This window comes from Lichenostomus cassidix, chromosome 22 (assembly GCF_008360975.1).
Source record: "Lichenostomus cassidix isolate B80296 chromosome 22, HeHo_3.0, whole genome shotgun sequence".
In the NCBI taxonomy this organism is placed as follows: Eukaryota; Metazoa; Chordata; class Aves; order Passeriformes; family Meliphagidae; genus Lichenostomus; species Lichenostomus cassidix.
In genome coordinates, this window is record NC_139502.1 from 4,546,694 (window position 1) to 4,563,064 (window position 16,371).

The 16,371-nt window shown below is 49.9% G+C and overlaps 1 protein-coding gene across 4 annotated transcripts in view; it reads right to left on the minus strand.

Annotated features, from left to right (window-relative positions):
• Positions 1 to 223: 223 nt before the first annotated feature.
• GFPT1 (glutamine--fructose-6-phosphate transaminase 1) overlaps positions 224 to 16,371 on the minus strand; it is a 40,077-nt gene continuing 23,929 nt past the window's right edge. For 2 of the 4 annotated variants that reach the window (XM_085080775.1, XM_085080772.1), the window contains 6 exons: positions 15,876 to 16,033; positions 13,948 to 14,062; positions 13,569 to 13,696; positions 12,563 to 12,730; positions 12,078 to 12,239; positions 7,403 to 11,489 (listed from right to left, as the gene is read on the minus strand). In XM_085080775.1, coding sequence (XP_084936901.1) covers positions 11,445 to 11,489; positions 12,078 to 12,239; positions 12,563 to 12,730; positions 13,569 to 13,696; positions 13,948 to 14,062; positions 15,876 to 16,033 — 776 coding nt within the window. In that variant the 3' untranslated portion in view covers positions 7,403 to 11,444. Of the gene's footprint in view, positions 925 to 7,402; positions 11,490 to 12,077; positions 12,240 to 12,562; positions 12,731 to 13,568; positions 13,697 to 13,947; positions 14,063 to 15,875; positions 16,034 to 16,371 lie in introns of those variants that run through there. The other 2 variants (XR_014856235.1, XM_085080774.1) reach the window with 2 other exon arrangements.

A 16,371-nucleotide genomic window follows, 5' to 3' on the forward strand; every position in this document is an offset into this window, starting at 1 on the left:
AGGCTCAGCCCTCACACTCTGTGTGAGACACATCCCCACCACACTCACAGGCAGGGGGAAATTTGAGTCAAAGCCCTCAGAACTGTCATTGAACAGGAAAAGAAGGCGGAGCAGGAGGGAGTCGTGAACTTGGCCTTGTTTCCTGGGCTGCAGAAGCCAAGAGGGGAAGAAATCATCCAAGAACAAACTGGCATTTCTAAAGCAGAACACTCCTCTTTTGGCATTTGCTCTAAAAATCAAGACAATCTTTGGAGACTTTTATTGTTTAAAACCTACAAGCAAGACAAGAACTGCAGTGCAAAACACAACCAGAGAGTAGAGTGACCTCTGCATGTGTCACCTATCAGGGGGTAGCTCTAGGCTTTGTTCAGTGCTAAACACTCACATTTAGGGCTGCTGGGCAGGGCTGTGGAGCAGATGGGACCTGACTGGAGCCACCACTGCCTTGGTGGGGCCTGGACTGAGCCCAGGGGTGGTGTCACCCTTGGGGTGACATCACCTCTGGGATGGTGTCACCCTTGAGATGGTGTCAGCTCTGGGATGACACCAGACATGGTGTCACTCTTGGGATGACATCACTCCAGGGCTGGTGTCATCCCAGAGCTGGTGACACCCCAGAGACAGTGTCACTCTCGAGGTGGCATCCCCCCAAGTCTGGCATCACCCCAGGGCTGGAGTCACACCAGGGATGATGTCACCCTTGGGATGGCATCACCCCAGGGATAGTGTCACCTCAGGATTGGTGTCATAGCAGGGATGGTCTCACCCCTGGAATGGTGTCACCCTTGTGATTGTGGTACCCCAGGACTGCTGTCTGGATGCCACTGCTCACCCCTTGCTCCTGCTCCTCGAGGCCCTGGATGGCTGCAGCAGCTCCGGGGGAAGTGCTGGTGCTCAGTCTCTGGAGGCAGTGATGCGATCGACCTGCAAAAGGGACAGGCAGCCATAAAAACAACAGCCCTGGGATGGGGAATGATCCACCTGCAAAAGGGACAGGCAGCCATAAAAACAACAGCCCTGGGATGGGGAATGATCCACCTGCAAAAGGGACAGGCAGCCATAAAAACAACAGCTCTGGGAGGGGGGTCTTCAGCTGCTTGTGGGTGTCAATCCAGCACCACAAGAGTGTGGGGAATGAAAACCCCTGGATTTTAGGGTACATGAGGGTATTTGAGGGTATTTAAGGATATTTAAAGACTTTCTGGGGTGTTAACGCTGGTTGAAACAAAGGAGGACTTGGTGTGTGCACAATGATGAGGATGCAGACTTGGTGGGATCACTCACTGTCAGGGAGAGACTACAGGAAACACTCAGCACAGTGCAGGGTAAATCTCTGCTCCACAGGGATGTGTGAGGTAGCAGAGCTCCACTTCTCTTTCTGGCCTGTCTGAAGAGGGGGGTCAATGTCACCTCCTCAGCTCAGTGCCATCCCGTCTGCCATCCCCTGTGGGATCCTGTGGGGAGTCTGCAAACAGCCCTGGGCCCTTGGGGATGTTGGTGAATCAGTGGTTGTGTTTTGGGTGCAATGAGTTACAGGTACTGTCCAAACATGGTGGGCAGGCTGGAGGGTCAGTCCAGCACAGAAACTGGTCTGGTCTTGGCTCTGTTTCCCTGTGAAACCTCCTTGCACTGGAGCTCTGCAAGAGCTGTGGCTCCTGAGGGACCAAGGGAGGGGGACAGGAACCCCCAGCCTCATGTGGGTTGTCAGAGACAGGCTCTGCCACGTTGGTGCTGCCTGGGGACCACCCAGGATCCCTCACTCTGGGCTTTGACACCCATTTTCAGTCTGGGAAGCAGCATCCACAGGCTACATGGCCTCAGGAGCAGCTGTAGATCTTCCTCTCTTTTTCCCAGCCATAGAATAAGGGCAGATATTTCCCTTTGGAACATGGGGCTTTCCACAGCCACTGAAACAAGCAGGTGGTGTCACAGACTGCAGCACCCCAGGTCCTGAGCCTTTGTCCCAGATGAACATCTCCCTGCTTGTTCATGCCGATGACAGAGGCATTTCTAAGCTGCTGCTCCACGGTGTTAAAGCCCAGCTCTTTTTTTTTTCTATGATAAGGCAACCACCCTTTAAAACCCAAAAACTCCAGAACAATTTTTCTCGAAGCTGTGACCAGTGTAAGGCCAGCTCTCCACACTCCCTGGCTGCTGGCCCTCTCCATACCAGCTGGTCACATCCAGCTGCTGCATTAAAGGGAAAACAGCTACAAATAAATCACTTGTTTTATTGCCTTTCTGGGTAGGTATTGGCCATGATACCACTTAGACACATGGTAACACAAATGGGAGGGGTGTGACATCCAGAGCACTCCTTGGAGAAACGGGACAGATTTTAAAGTGCAAAGGATTTAGGAGCAGGATTGAGCTCTTGTTTTGTCTCACCTGCTTAGCAGGAGCTGTGACTTACACCTTACACTGCACAAAGTGGCATCTGGTGGCTGAGCAATGACCTTTCTAGGAGAGGAAAGGACAGATGTCCTTTTCTGGGAGAGGTAATTGCCCCCAAATATCTGCCTTCCTGCCCTTTCATTGTGCCGTGGTTTCACCCCGGTGAGATCCAGCCTGCAGGTTCTCCCTGAGCCCGTTCCTGCCCCTCTCAGCTGGGCCAGCAAAGCCTGGGATGAACCTTGGGACCATGACAAGCCCTTGTTCCTGGCTGGCAGCATCTGGAGGAGGCTGAGAGGCAGATGGCTTTCAACCCTGCTGATCCCTGTCCCAGCTCCTGTGTCCTGCAGCAAAATTTCCTCCCTAATCTGCTGCAGGTGCCTCAGGACCCACTCAGCCCCCACCTCGCTTGGCTGGAGTCCTGCAGGGACATCCTCAAGCCACTCAATTCATCTGACACTTGAGGCCATGTCTGAGACTTCCCAAGGGCCTGAGGGAGGGGACATGGCTGTGCCAGGCTGAGGTCTCCTCCATTAAGAGGAGGATGAGCACTGCCATTCTCTGTCAGCACAGGCTGTCACACACACCCACTGCATCACAGAAACCTGTCCCTCCTCATGGTTTGGCTCACTGGCAATGTGTGCATCATTCCCAGCTTTGTGCTGGGATTCTGAAATCCCCCCTAAATTCCAGTGGGTGATGGCTGGAGGCTCAGGCTTGATGTTGTGTCACCAGGGAGGTTGGAGGTCACCCTCTGAGTGTAAACATCCTGTCTTGGTGGGGCACGTGTGCCTGGAGTTTCCTCAGGAAGGGCCAGTTGGGGCTGTTCGGGAAGAAGAGAATTTTAATTGTCAGCAGTTTCAGTGCTGGAAAAGCCTGTCATCCTGGGGAAAGGAGCTGCTGTAAGAAATGCCAGCAGGAATGTGAGTCCTGCCACAGCTCAGAGTGGCTGGTGACCACAGGGGCCACTCTGTCTGTCCTGGTCTCATGCTGGGGAGGAGGTTTTGTGGCTCCAGATGGCTTTTCCCAGTATCCATGTACTGGAGGGTGGCTCTGGTTACACAACCAGCTTCAGACACATCCTTGGGGTTTGCCACTGTGTCCCCTGTGCAGGCTGAGTGTCCTGCCCAGCCCCAGGTGCCACAAGTACCCAACTGGGAGCTCGAGGGCAGCAGGTTCTGGAGGCAGCTGGCACAGGCAGGGAGGGGAGGCAGTCAGTCCTCCTCCCAGTGACTCCCTGCTCATGGACAGGACAGGCTGCTGGACTGTGCCACCCCTGCAGCACTTGTGTGTCCCTGCCCTGCTCTGCTGGGGACATAGAGCTGTGCAGGCAGAGCTGGCTTGTCCACTCTGGCCAGGAGGCTCCAGCCATCCCCTCCCTGGTGCACATTAATGCTGGGCAGGAAGGGGAGGAGAGGAGCACAAGGGGATGAGAGGAGTGCGAGGGGATGAGAGGAGCACGGAGGGATGAGAGGAGCACGGAGGGATGAGAGGAGCAGGAGGGGATGACAGGAGCAGGGAGGGCCTAGCTGCTCCCCTGCAGGTTTGCTGATTGCTGCTCTTTGCAGGAGCTGCAGCAGCACTTTGGTGCAGGCAGGGTTTGCCAGAGCAAGTAATTTTGTCCTTAACAAGAACTTTGGGTGACCTCCAAGCCCTCTGGCCAGGCCTCCCATGCTGGCCCCATCGTGCACATGGTCCCAGTGTATCTCCCAGTGCTCTGGGGAGCCTAACTGGGCTGAGCTCTGGGCTGTGGTTGTCACTGTGAGTGCCCCGGTGTGTCTGGGCTCTCTGCCTTGCAGGATCTTGGGTCACAGCACTGCTGCTGCTCCCTGGGCAGTTTATTTAAGCTTGTTTCCATAGGAATTTGTAAGGACCATGGGAACATATTTTATTTGACCTAAAGAACAAAGAATGAGACTGAGGAGGGGGAAGGAGTCCTGTCCTGTCTGATTTGTGGGTCTGATTTTCCTGGGGGACTGGCTAACCTCCTCAGCACTGAATGGACCATTCTGGTGAGCCAGGTTTTCTTCTTTCCAGTGCCTGTGCTGTACTCCAGTCATCAGATAAATGCATGGAAATTAGTCAGAATAGCCTCTTTTGAAGCACACAGAGTGGGTTTGGGGTCACAACAGCTTTTCTGCCTGAGCTGCAGCCAAAGAGGGTGAGCCTGTCCAGGAGCCCTGGCTGTGCCTCCGAGGGGAGCAGCTCCATCAGCATCTGATGGTGCCACCAGAGCAGGAGCAGAGGATTTGCCTCCTGGGAAAGAACAACGATGTCTCCTGGAATGCACAGGGCTGTGCAAGAGCAACGTGAGCTCCCAGGGTGCTGCCACCCTGAGGTGCCCTCGAGGCAGAGGTGGCTCAGGGAGCTGTGGCAGAGCTGGGAGATGAAGCCAAGCTGTTGCAGCCTGTTCCTCCCTGGCCCTTCCAAGCTGCAGGAGCTGGAGGTTGGAGCTGGATGTAACAGCATCAGGGAGGTGCTGGCAGAGCTGCCCAGCACAGATGGGGGTGGGCAATGAGAGGCAGCTGCTCATTCCTGGAACTGGCCAGGATGTCTCTCCGAGATGGATTTCCACCACTGTGCAGTGTTTTTCCATGTTTCCCAGGATGTCCTGTCAGCTGTCACTAAAGCTGATGCCCTTAAATCCCTCTTGCTGATGCTCTAAGTGCTGAGGAGATGCTCTGGGGGACTCCTGAAAGCACCTGAAAGGGCTCCTCAGGGTACAGCCCTTGGAGTGAATTACAGTGAATCACAAGTTCCACAGGTCACGGGTGCTGCTCCCAAGAGCTTCCTGCTGTCTCCTCCTCCTCCCTGTGCACAGGGGGTGGCTCTGTCACTTGCTGTGTCCTCAGACCACAGTCTGGCTGTGACTGTGGCTTTCTGGGGAGGGCAATTAGCAAAGAGCTTTTAGCTCTCTAAGGTGTGCAAAGAATGGACACTGCTCCCAAACCAGTCTGTGAATGGGCTGAGGTGTAAGGATGGCAAAGCAGTGTGAAACAGCACCCTGGTGACTGGGAATCAGTTTTACAGGCAAAACATTCCACCCATGTTCTACCTCTGTCCAGCAAAACATTGCTGTGTACCACTTTCTTTCCAAACTTGTTCGTGTCCAAAGGGATCTGGGGCAAGAATTCCCCACAGCATTCCCTAGGGACTGCTGCTCCCCCTCTGAGCTCAGTGACCTAGAACTGCCTTTTGGAGGGGGTAGGTGGCATTTCTGCAACCTGCATGGGCATTTGCTGTGCCAGCAGCTCATGCTCAGGGCTCCAGGTGTTCTCTGCAGTGGTGACAACAGAACATGTGGAATTACCACCACTGCCAGGGGCTGGCCATGCACAGCCCTCACACACACAGTGAGCACCACTTTATCCCAGCGAAGGGAAGCAGAGGTCAAATAAACTTGCAGGGAAGTGTTCAGGCAGCAGCTTGAGGCTCAGCACTGCCACTGCTGGGAGCCCACACACTGTGGAGTGTGAGGAGAACATGGCAGGTTGCTCTAGAGGGGCCCAGGAGTGCTTTGGAGCAGCCAATCTAATGTCATTTATTCAAACCAAATGCTTCTGCCAGTCTGGGAATCTCACTTGGCCTCTGGGAGTTTATTTATCTGCAAATGTCAGCTTGTATGAGCCAAACTGTGCAGGGTTGAAGTTTCCATGCATGGGGCCTGCAGTCCTTGGCCCCTTGTCCCACTGCTTTTTGCCACAGCAGGATTTAAGCTCTGGCTTTTTGGCAGCCAAAGCTCAGGTCTGACTCACCAAGGACCCACGTGTGGCCCTTTGCAGGGCCCTTCATTGTCACCTGCACCTGCTGAAGCTGGTGCTGTGCAAGGCTGTGCTTGGCTGGTTCAGGTGGGAGGAGGAGCTGGCAGTGCCCCCTGGTGCCCCTCAGGGTACAGCCCTGGGGGCGAATTACAGAAACAGAGGTGCCCCGGGTGCCTGGAGGTGCCACCAGCCCTGTGACAGGAGCTGGTACATCCCAGCTCTCTGTGGCTCAGGGACAGACAGGGGCTGGTGCAGCCATGGAGCCACTTGGGGCAGATCCTGCACCCAACCACCTTCCCAGGCCAAATCCTTCACCATTCCCTGCTCCTTCAGTGTCCTGAGAGCCATGAGCAGAACAGCCCTGGCCTGGGGCTCTTGGACCTGTTCTTGTTGCCATACCAGTGAGAACTGCTGGTTACTCCTGCAGAGCTGAATAGGCAAAAGCAGAGTCTTGCTCCCAACTTTTCTTGCACTCCCAAGGACACATGAGCATTGCTCCAAGGCAGGAAGCCCAAGACAGGAGCCTTGGGACTTTTCAGTGCTGGTATAGCAAAGGTATTTTAGAGAAGCCTGAGCTGCTCCCTTTGTCTAAGAAAATAAACAACAATGTTTGATGCTGCTCCCCTGGAGAGGCGAAGATCCCTGAGGAAAGGAGTCCATGAACGGTCCAGCTGGAGGGGGGGTGGAATTTCAGACAGCTTTCTGTCACTGTGGGTTTCCCTTACAAAGTCACCCAGGTGTGTTTTAGCCCTGACCAAACCCTGAGCCCCCAACGTTGGTCTGACCAGAATGTGACCCTCGTGGTACCAGAGCAGCAGCTCCAGGCCCAGCCTTACCCACACAGGGCTCTTCCTTCTTTTCTGTCCTTGGAAAAAAAGCCATGAAATTTCAGAAGTTGTGGAATGGGGGTAACACTTACTGAGTATGGGTCAAGTATGGTCTGTGCTGACTGTAACTGTCTCAGTGAGAGAAAAGGGGTAATTAAATAAGAATTAAGGTACAGAAGGTCACAGAAACAGTTCTGCCTTAGAGGGATCTTGTGAGCTTTCTTGTAGAGTGGAAAAAATCACAGTTAGGGAAGGGCAGGTGAAATATGAAATACAGGCTGTATCTCTGACTTGAAAATAGCCTGGCTGGTCAGAAGAGGGGCAAGTTAAGCCCTGAGGTTTTCTGCTTTTTACACCCAGCCCTTAACTTCCACAGGGGTTACACCTGTTCTTAATGGATTTAACTAAAGACCCGTAATTCCATTTGTTGAATGTAGGGCACTTGATTTTATTCAACGGGTGAGATACAAAAGAAGTAAGCAAAAAGACAAAACCCAAATTATAAAACACTACAGACAAAAGTAAGACATCTTCTGCATACAGCACATGACAGGAAACAGTACAGTCTGGTCCCCACAACCCAAGCCAGCTGGATATGTACAGCAGAGGCAGAGAATCTACAAGGGAGGAAATGTGGGTTTGCCACTCAAATGTCTATTTACAGAAACTGAATTGAAGGCAGATAGTTTTCTTTCCTTTTATTCAACCCAAATACTTCTGTTTCTTCTTCTTCCTGTTTCTGATGAAGAGGAGGGAGTCCATGCTTTGAGGCAAGTTTGGTACATTCAGGTAGGATCTAAAATTAGCCACAGCTAAACACTGACGTGCTACTTAAGCCACTTAATTTCAGTCCCTCCCTCCATCCAACACAGCCACCAGGCACCTACTTGTGGCATCAAGGACTCCTAGGGACAGCTACGGAAGGGAAAGGCCCAATTCTGTACTAGTCTGGGTTTTACTTATACCTTTAGATGCTTCACTCTGCAGCTTAACCAGACCTCTGTGACTGGGCTGGGCTTAAGGCTCCAGACTAAGGATTCTGTGTGAGGCCCATGAGCTCCATCCCACATGGCTGGGAAAGGCTCTGGGTGAAGCTTTTGGCTCTCCCAGTACAGGGGGTTAAGCCTGACCCAATGCAGGGTGTCCAGGCAGCTTTTTGGACAGAAGGGCATCCCCACCTCACACAGGAGATGGCATCTGCCCAGGCACTGCTGGGGGCTCTTGGTAAGAACATGCACAGACAGTGCTGACTATGACAAATTTGGGAAAAAACGGTCCACAGTGCTTCTGCAGCAGAGCCAGGGGGAAAAAACCTTCCTGGCTGCAGCATATTCCATGTGAAGCTTAATTTCCGTGTGTGTGGAATCTTCTCAGCAGTGTGGAATCTGTCTGAGAACTGCTGGGCAGAAACATGTGCTGAGCTGGGAGTTCTCTGGTCTTTGGTAATTAAACCCCCTCAAGACCTCCAGGCTTCTATTTGAGTCTCTGCAGGTGAGGAACAGAGTTACTTACCCCAAAATAAACTGTGACCAAAGTAGGCAGGAATAGGAGCTGCTATTCCAGATGGCCAAGGCCTTTATCTGTATTTACCTGTGGCTCAATTTTAGAGACAGGGCTACTGAATTTTTCAACACCTCAGTGAGGAAGGAGAGAATTTTACCGGCTCAGTAAGCAAAACATTGATGTGAGAGATTAGAAGACTGACTGGCTGTTAATAAATACCACAAGACATCCTAAAAGTTTTCTAAGGAAAAAGAAACATCATCTGTTCATCGAAATGCAACACATGGACAAAATGAGGTAAGGAAAGCTAAAAAGAGTCCTTTGTACGTTCTCACTTCACACTGCATGGCAACAACAACAACGAGATGCTTAATGGGTTCCCTGCCATGCTCAGCAGAGAAATTCTTCATACAGGTGTGCTCCAGAGCATCCTTTGAGACTGAGCCTACAACATCCATCAGCCTCACTGCAAAAGCTACAAACCCTCAGTTTTGGCAGACAAGAGTTTGACACACTCCAGGCAGTTTGCTGGCAGGAGCTGGGGGAGGGCACTACCTGTTCCCCTGATCCATCATGAGTTCAATGCCTCCAACTACAAGGAAATAAGGATTTGTCTGGCACAGCATCCACCCAAAGAGCGCAGCACGATCTCTACAGTTTCACCGACACGGCCATGTCAGACTGAACATTTCTAACTCAGACTCCTGTTCTTTGGTCCTCTTTGTACACAACTTTCACAAATATGTAACAGCCTGCATTAACAAACTTCTACTGAACAGCAAGTTGTGTTCACTGGGGTGTTTGCCACCCCTGCCCACAGGCAGTCATCTGGGCAAGGCAGGGTAAAAGCAATGCTTGCTGCAGTCAGAGAAAAAGGTTGCTAAATAATTTCCTTGTGGGGTTGTTTCACATGAGAACAAAGCATGTTCTGAGAACAAAGCATGTGACACTGCACATCCCTGTGCCAGGGGGATCCAGGGGGAGCCCAGCCTGGATCCAGCCGTCTGCAAGAAAGGTCTGCACAATTTCTCTTAAGCAAGCTGGTGGAAGGAGGAGGAGGAGGAAGGAGCTGTTTTCCACCTGTTAGCACTGAACATGCGTTGTTTTTTCTTTAAGGACCATTATCATCCTCCAATGAAGCAGGGAGGGCTACTGGTCATGTTTAGGCAGAAGCACAGCTGCTACAGGGCAGTGCCTCACACACAGCATTTGCTTAACTAAAATGCAGTATTTACTACTTTGTTCTTAAACAGACACTGGCAGCACAATGGGTTCATAAATTAATCGCCTGAATATGACAGATTAATAAACACATATAATGGCTTTGAGAAGCTGTTTCCAGGCATACAGCATTTCATTCTCATAATGAAACTGAGCCTTGAGCTGACACTGAATTGAAGTGAAATAGTCCCTGTGGGTTTATACAAAGTAGAATTGCTACAGAGTCTTTGGGATTACCTTGCTTGGAGCAGCCATGGACCAGCTTGGGTTGCTGCTGCTCAGCACTGGCACCCTGTGCCATGGAACTAGGCTTTGCAGGGCACTGGGCAGTCCCCAAGCACTGCATTTGCTAACCCCTTTTTCAGGGGCACTAAATGGCCTGGAATATTCACCAGCACCACTTTATACCTTGTAGCATGTTTTTACGGTGCCTCTGTAAAGGTAATTCAAAACCCAGCAAGATGGGAGGAAATTCACCTTTTTGTATTAGGAAATAGATAATAACTGTCCTTTGATGACTCTGAAAAAGTCAGGTTTAGGTCCTGAAGGAATATTTTCTGTGTCATTTCTGATTCCCTGCAAGCTTGTTATAGAACTATTACCAATGTATTTATTTCTGTCATGTTTATGGAGCCTTTTCGTCCCCTTTAATTTTAAACCAGCTGAATTTGACACAAGTCACATATGAACTGCTGCTAAATAAACCTGAGCCCTCACTGTCATTAGGGGACTTTGGCTAAACAAGCCTCAGGAAGGAGCTTTAGTGCCATCTCTGCTGGGGAGAAACAAGGTAGAAATACAGAAACACATCCACACTAGAGAGTGACCTGCAGCAAAAACCCCTGCACAGAGCTGGGTCACTCAGGTGTGTTTAAACTGCCCCAGTGCTCTGTTCGAGGGCAAAATCCTCAGCACAGGAAAACTTCCAGTTGTTTTACAAAAGCCCAACCAACCAAGAGCAGCAGCAACCACCAGCTCAGAGCGAGCACTGGTCACCTCCTCTTTCCCCTCATCCACACTGGGTCAGCCAGAGCTCCCAGTCCCAGCCAGGCTGGGTGCCACTGGCCCTTGGGGTGTGCTGGGGTCACAGCGTTGTGGCCACCATGGCTATGAGATTGTCACTTGCTATGTTTTTGGCATAGATAAAATCCTTCTGGAGCAATGTTACTTCCTTGGCACATTTACCACGTGCCCAGAACCGAGGGGGCTGTGACAGCTCAGCTGAATTCCCTTTTGTACCTGAGGCAGGAATTTACCCCAAAGGCTTGTTTGCAGTTTCATTCACTAGCAAAATATCTGCATGAGCATGACCAGTACCAGCTCTTGTTCCAGTTGTGTATTCTGGTGTCCTGCTTCACTGCCTGAGAGCATGACAGGTGATTGATTAATTCATTCAGTGGTTCCTCATCAATGACTGGAATGAGCCACATTGGGCAAGAGACGATGACATCAGCTCAAAGTAAAGTGGAGGGCCCCTTAGCTAGAAGACTCAGCAACCTTTAAGGAAAACCATTTAACATCATTCATGGCAGTCTATTGTTCAAAAAAAACCCAGAGCTATTGACATAGCATGTGGAATCAATTGGACAATCACTAAGGTAATGGAATTATGGTGATCTTATACACAAACAATGATTTACCAAAATAAGATTTACCTAGGGGGCTTTAAAATCAAGTTATTTTGGTACCAAAAAAAGTCTTTCATTTAATTCCCCTTTGCCCCTATGATTCAGATGATCTTTCACTCTACAGTTACGGACTTGGCCAGATTTCTTGGAAAATCAACCTGCAGAGAGGGAGGAGAAAGAACAGGCTTGTGAGTATTTACACACTTTGTTTGTTTGTGTATTACTTTGTAACGTGTGGAATGTCTGTTCCATGTTTAAATTGAAAACAATTCAACATATTCTCATGTTAATTTAGGACAATTAGTGCAGAAAAAGTCCACAACCTTAATTGTTAAAATTCCTCTGTCAAAACTAAGGAGTGAATCCCTTTAGTCCACGTTGTTCCAGTGCTCAAATGGTAAGAGGTCACTGATAACAGGTAGAGGCCAGTGTCTGTATTAAGATCAAATACCTAACACCAAACTGTCAAACACCCTTCTGAGGACTCTTACCTTCCTTCTAGCTCCCTAGCAGCCCTCCAGAACCTGTGTGCTCCTACCAGACCACAGACACACATCCCAGCTCAGCTGCACCAGACTCGGCTGCGTGTACTGGGCCTCCTCCCAGTTCTGTACTGGCCAGGACTACCCTCAAACCTGGTCATTCCAGCAGCTCAAGCAATTACACAGCCAGCCCCCAGAGCCTTCCAGCATCACCCAGCACATGGCAGCAAACAGGAGTGCAGAAGGAAGGAATGCTGTACTCACATCATAGCCTCTGAGCACGGCAAGGTGGAAGGCCAGCAGCTGGAGGGGGATCACACTCAGGATTCCCTGCAGACAGTCCACTGAGTGGGGAACTTTGATTGTTCTTTTATTGTTTTTAATGGTTTCGATGTCCTCCTTGTCACAAATCACCACAGGTCGTCCCTGCAACAAAGGGGAATGTTGAAGTAAAGCAGGTCTGCAAGGTTCTTTTCTCACTTCTGTGCAGTGGCAGTGGCAAAATTCATTACTTAATTTAGAACCAAACAGGTTCACACCCCCTGGGCAGCCCTGTAGGGTATTTAAGGGTGAAAAAGACCATGCCAGGCTTCTGCAATTGCTGCAAAAACTGCTCTTGAGATGCCCACAGTATTTACTGAACTCACACTTGGGCAGTGACACTAAAGCAAACAGACTGGGTGTCTGTGAACTACTTTTCTATTAAAAGCAACACCTCTGATGCACTGCAAACCTTGCCAGGCCCTTACCTGCCGTGCAATGACCTGCTGGAGAGCGTTCTGGCACTTGGCATAGGTGTGGTCTCTCATGATGATCATGATCACAGGCATGAGCTTGTCCACCAGGGCCAGTGGGCCGTGCTTTAGCTCCCCTGCCAAGATGCCTTCTGAGTGCATGTAGGTGATTTCTTTAATTTTCTAGACGAGGAAAAAAATTCATAAAACTTTGAGCCTTGTAATATTTTTATTTAACCATCTCTATGAATTCTTGCACTTTGTAAAGCTCAGTTCTAGCTCAGTTCCTCAAGTCAGCCCAAAAACCCAGATCCAAGCAGTGCTCCTGGGCTGGGCCAGGCTGTTTGCAAGCCCCCAGCACTTACAGTTCTACCACCAAACCACCACAGCCCTTATGAGTTGCTATCAGCCAAAATATCCATCCTCACAGCCTGACTGGGCAGGCAAAGGCAAAGAGGACACGTTTGCATGTCAGTGGGAACAGCACTGAGAACAGGAATCTCCTCAAATTTAAAAACTGCATTATATCGGTTTGGAAACTTTCCATGCTCAGTTTTCTATTTATTAGGGTGCCCAGTCTGTCACAGTAAAGCACTCCCAGTGTGAACATGGAAAATACACCCTTTCAACCCACTGTAGCCTTGACATGGGAATCTTTCAGCAGCAGCCTCAGCAGTGTTACAGTGGCTTTTAGCTATTTGTAATCACAGAATGGTTTAGGTTGGAAGGGACTTAAAGTTCATCCAGTTCCACATCCTGCAATTGGCAGGGACACCTTCCACTATCCCAGGCTGCTCCAAACCAAATCCAACCTGGTCTTGGACACTTCCAGGGATGGGGCAGCCACAGCTGCTCTGGGCACCCTGTGCCAGGGCCCTCCATTTAACCCAGTGTGTTGGCCAACACACCAGAGCCCTGGCTGCATTTACAGCTCCACTTGGAGCCAGATGTTGCTCCCTGTGTGGAGGTCTAAGTGTGTGGTTAAGTGTGTTTAAACCAGCTTTAAATAAAGAAAACTTACCAAAGCTCCCTCCAGACACGTGGCGTAGTGGTAGCCACGTCCCATGATGAGGACAGACTTCTGATGGTACAGCTCTGTGGCCAACTTCTGGATCTCATCATCCATGCTCAGCACTTCTTTAATCAAGTCTAGAGGGAAGGGGAAGAATCCATACTGAGTGTGCTCATGTCTGTGTCTCACCCTTCACTCACACAGCAGCAGTGACTTGGAAAACCACTGGGCTACTGCAGTGCTTTACTGGTCCAGTTTGGTGGTCTGGAGACACCAGAGAGAAGGTGGCTGCACAAAGAATTGGGAACAGCCCCACTGCCCTCCCAATCCCCTCAGCCATTCTCTGCAGGGTCCAGCTCTGCTGAGCCCCCCCTGCCTGGGGTCCTACCTGGCAGCCCCTTCAGCCCCCGCATGATTTCCTTGCGCCGCTCCTGCATGGAAATCCTGTCATCACACATCATCAGGGCAAACATCACCAGGGACACGAACTGGCTGGTGTAGGCCTGGGGTGGGGACACAGAGAGAAACATCACTGCTGCACCAACCAGGTGATGTCACACACCAGGTGAAATCCTCAGACCAGCTGTGCTTTTATTCCCAACATGATACCAAGTGGCAGCTTTTATTCCAAGGTAGCAGCAAAAATGAACATGAGTTCACAAGGCAAATCTCATTTGAGCAGATCTCAATGGAGGCACACAATGATCTCCTCACACTCCAAGAAATACGGACACAACAACCAAGATTTTATACTCTGTGATTCCCTGGTAACTACTAAACCCTATTTTGTGACCATACCCATGTCCTCCTTTACTGCCAGTGACTCCTGAGATCACTGAAGATGAGCAGACCACTGACTGGAGATCTTTGGGAGAAGCCCACGAGAACCAGTGAAATTTTTTTGGACCACATTCAAGGAACTCAAAGGCACAAAGGTGATTTCCCACCTCCCTTCTTTAAGAACAGACTCTCCTGGACTCTTCCACTGGGTAAGGCTCACTGTCCACAGGAGAACAGTGCCAGCTGTCACTGACTTTGGGGGGGAATCCCCTGCACAGGCAAGTGAAACGAGGGCCCACATCAGGACAGTTCTGGTCACAGAAAACACATGAAGGACACTGAAACAGCAGCTGCAGTTTGGCCTCTGAAATCCTTGCTAGACAAAAGTTATGAAATGGGCTTGGGGCCAGCCTGGGACTGAAGTCTCCTGAGATAAGACTGAGTGTTGAGTATTTCTGTCCCTTCCTAAACAATGACCAAACTTCTATGTTGCTATACTGGAGGAGATGTAAATGGCTCTGAAGAAATCCAGAAAAGCTGCAGTTACACTGCCTGGAGGAGTCTGCTGTGGAATGGGAGCTGCTCTGCTCTGTGCAGCTGGAAGCTGCTGAAGTCCACAGCACTCAGTAGCCAAATTAACATGCCTGGGCTGTTTAGAATACTCTCAAAAGGAAGTTCTGGGCAACCTCAGGGCAGAAACTTTTCAAGTTCCTATTTCATATATGCACAACTTTGGTAACTCACCACATCATCAGAGAAAAAAATGCCATTTATCTCCAAACTGTAACTGTTGGCCATGTGAAAACAACAGGGACAAACAGCTCATTCAAGAGTTTCTTGTATGAATTTTCCATGATCAAATTCCCCAATGAACTATTAAACTCAAATGTGGTTTTTGGCTGAATTTATGTAACAGATTGACATCATCTCACCTCTAAATATAACTAAACCAAAGCACACTTCACCATGCAGAAGGCACTTGATCAAAATGAAACACAGCAAAGTAAGTTGTTTTATACAGTATCACACATAGCCAGAATAATCCTGTTATCTGGACACAAATACTGTGAAAGACTATTCCTACATTAGTTATAGTTTTAGTATCACATTTTCTTTGGTAAATTAATGTCAGTAAGGGAGGTACATGCAGTCAAAGTTTCCATTATCTTGTCTAATAATTTCCTTTTTCATCTCTGCCCTTAGTTTAAACTGAGTCTGCACCTCAAGACAAACAATAGCAAAGAGAATTCTGGCCTCTTAGAGAATCATTCCCTCTGAGACCTGTTTGTTTTCAATGTTTAATGTAGATTCCTTATTTCATTTAAAAAAGGGACCAAACAAAAAGCCTTTTGCAAGCTTCGAGACAGAGAACATGCAGGATGTTGCTGGTCTGTAACTACATAATCATCAGCAGCAACAGGTAAAAAGGGATCAGGAAGCATTTAACAGAGGGCCCATGCCACAGCCAAGCCCTTCAGGAGGGATTTCAGTGACAATAACCCCAAATAACGAGGAGGTGTGTGAATTGTGCCCCACCTTGGTGCTGGCAACGCCGATCTCAGGGCCTGCATTGATGTGCACCCCACAGTCTGTCTCCCGGGATATGGAGCTGCCCACGGTGTTGGTGATGCCCACAGTCAGGGCTCCCCTCTCCTTGCAGTACCGAAGGCACATCAGAGTATCTGCTGTCTCCCCTGGGAACACAGAGAAGCACAGGGAAGCACAAGGAAGCACAGGGAAGCACAGGGCTGGGGTCCTCAGTGCTGCTGGGCAGTGCTGGCTCCTGCTGCCACTGCAGGTTGAAAATGCACCCCACACAGAGCCCCAGAGTGTTGTGCTCCCTGCAAGTCAAGGAGGTGGCAGCAGCCACTTCAGCCCCAGCACAACCCTAAACACAGGGCAGTGACACCCAGAAAACACAAAACCTATCAGCAGTGTTTGGTGTAAAGAAAAGCCAGTGTTCTGCTACGGTTTAAAAAAAGAGGGGAAAGGCAGTTCAAGGGTAGTCCCCTTAACAAAAATCAACTTTATT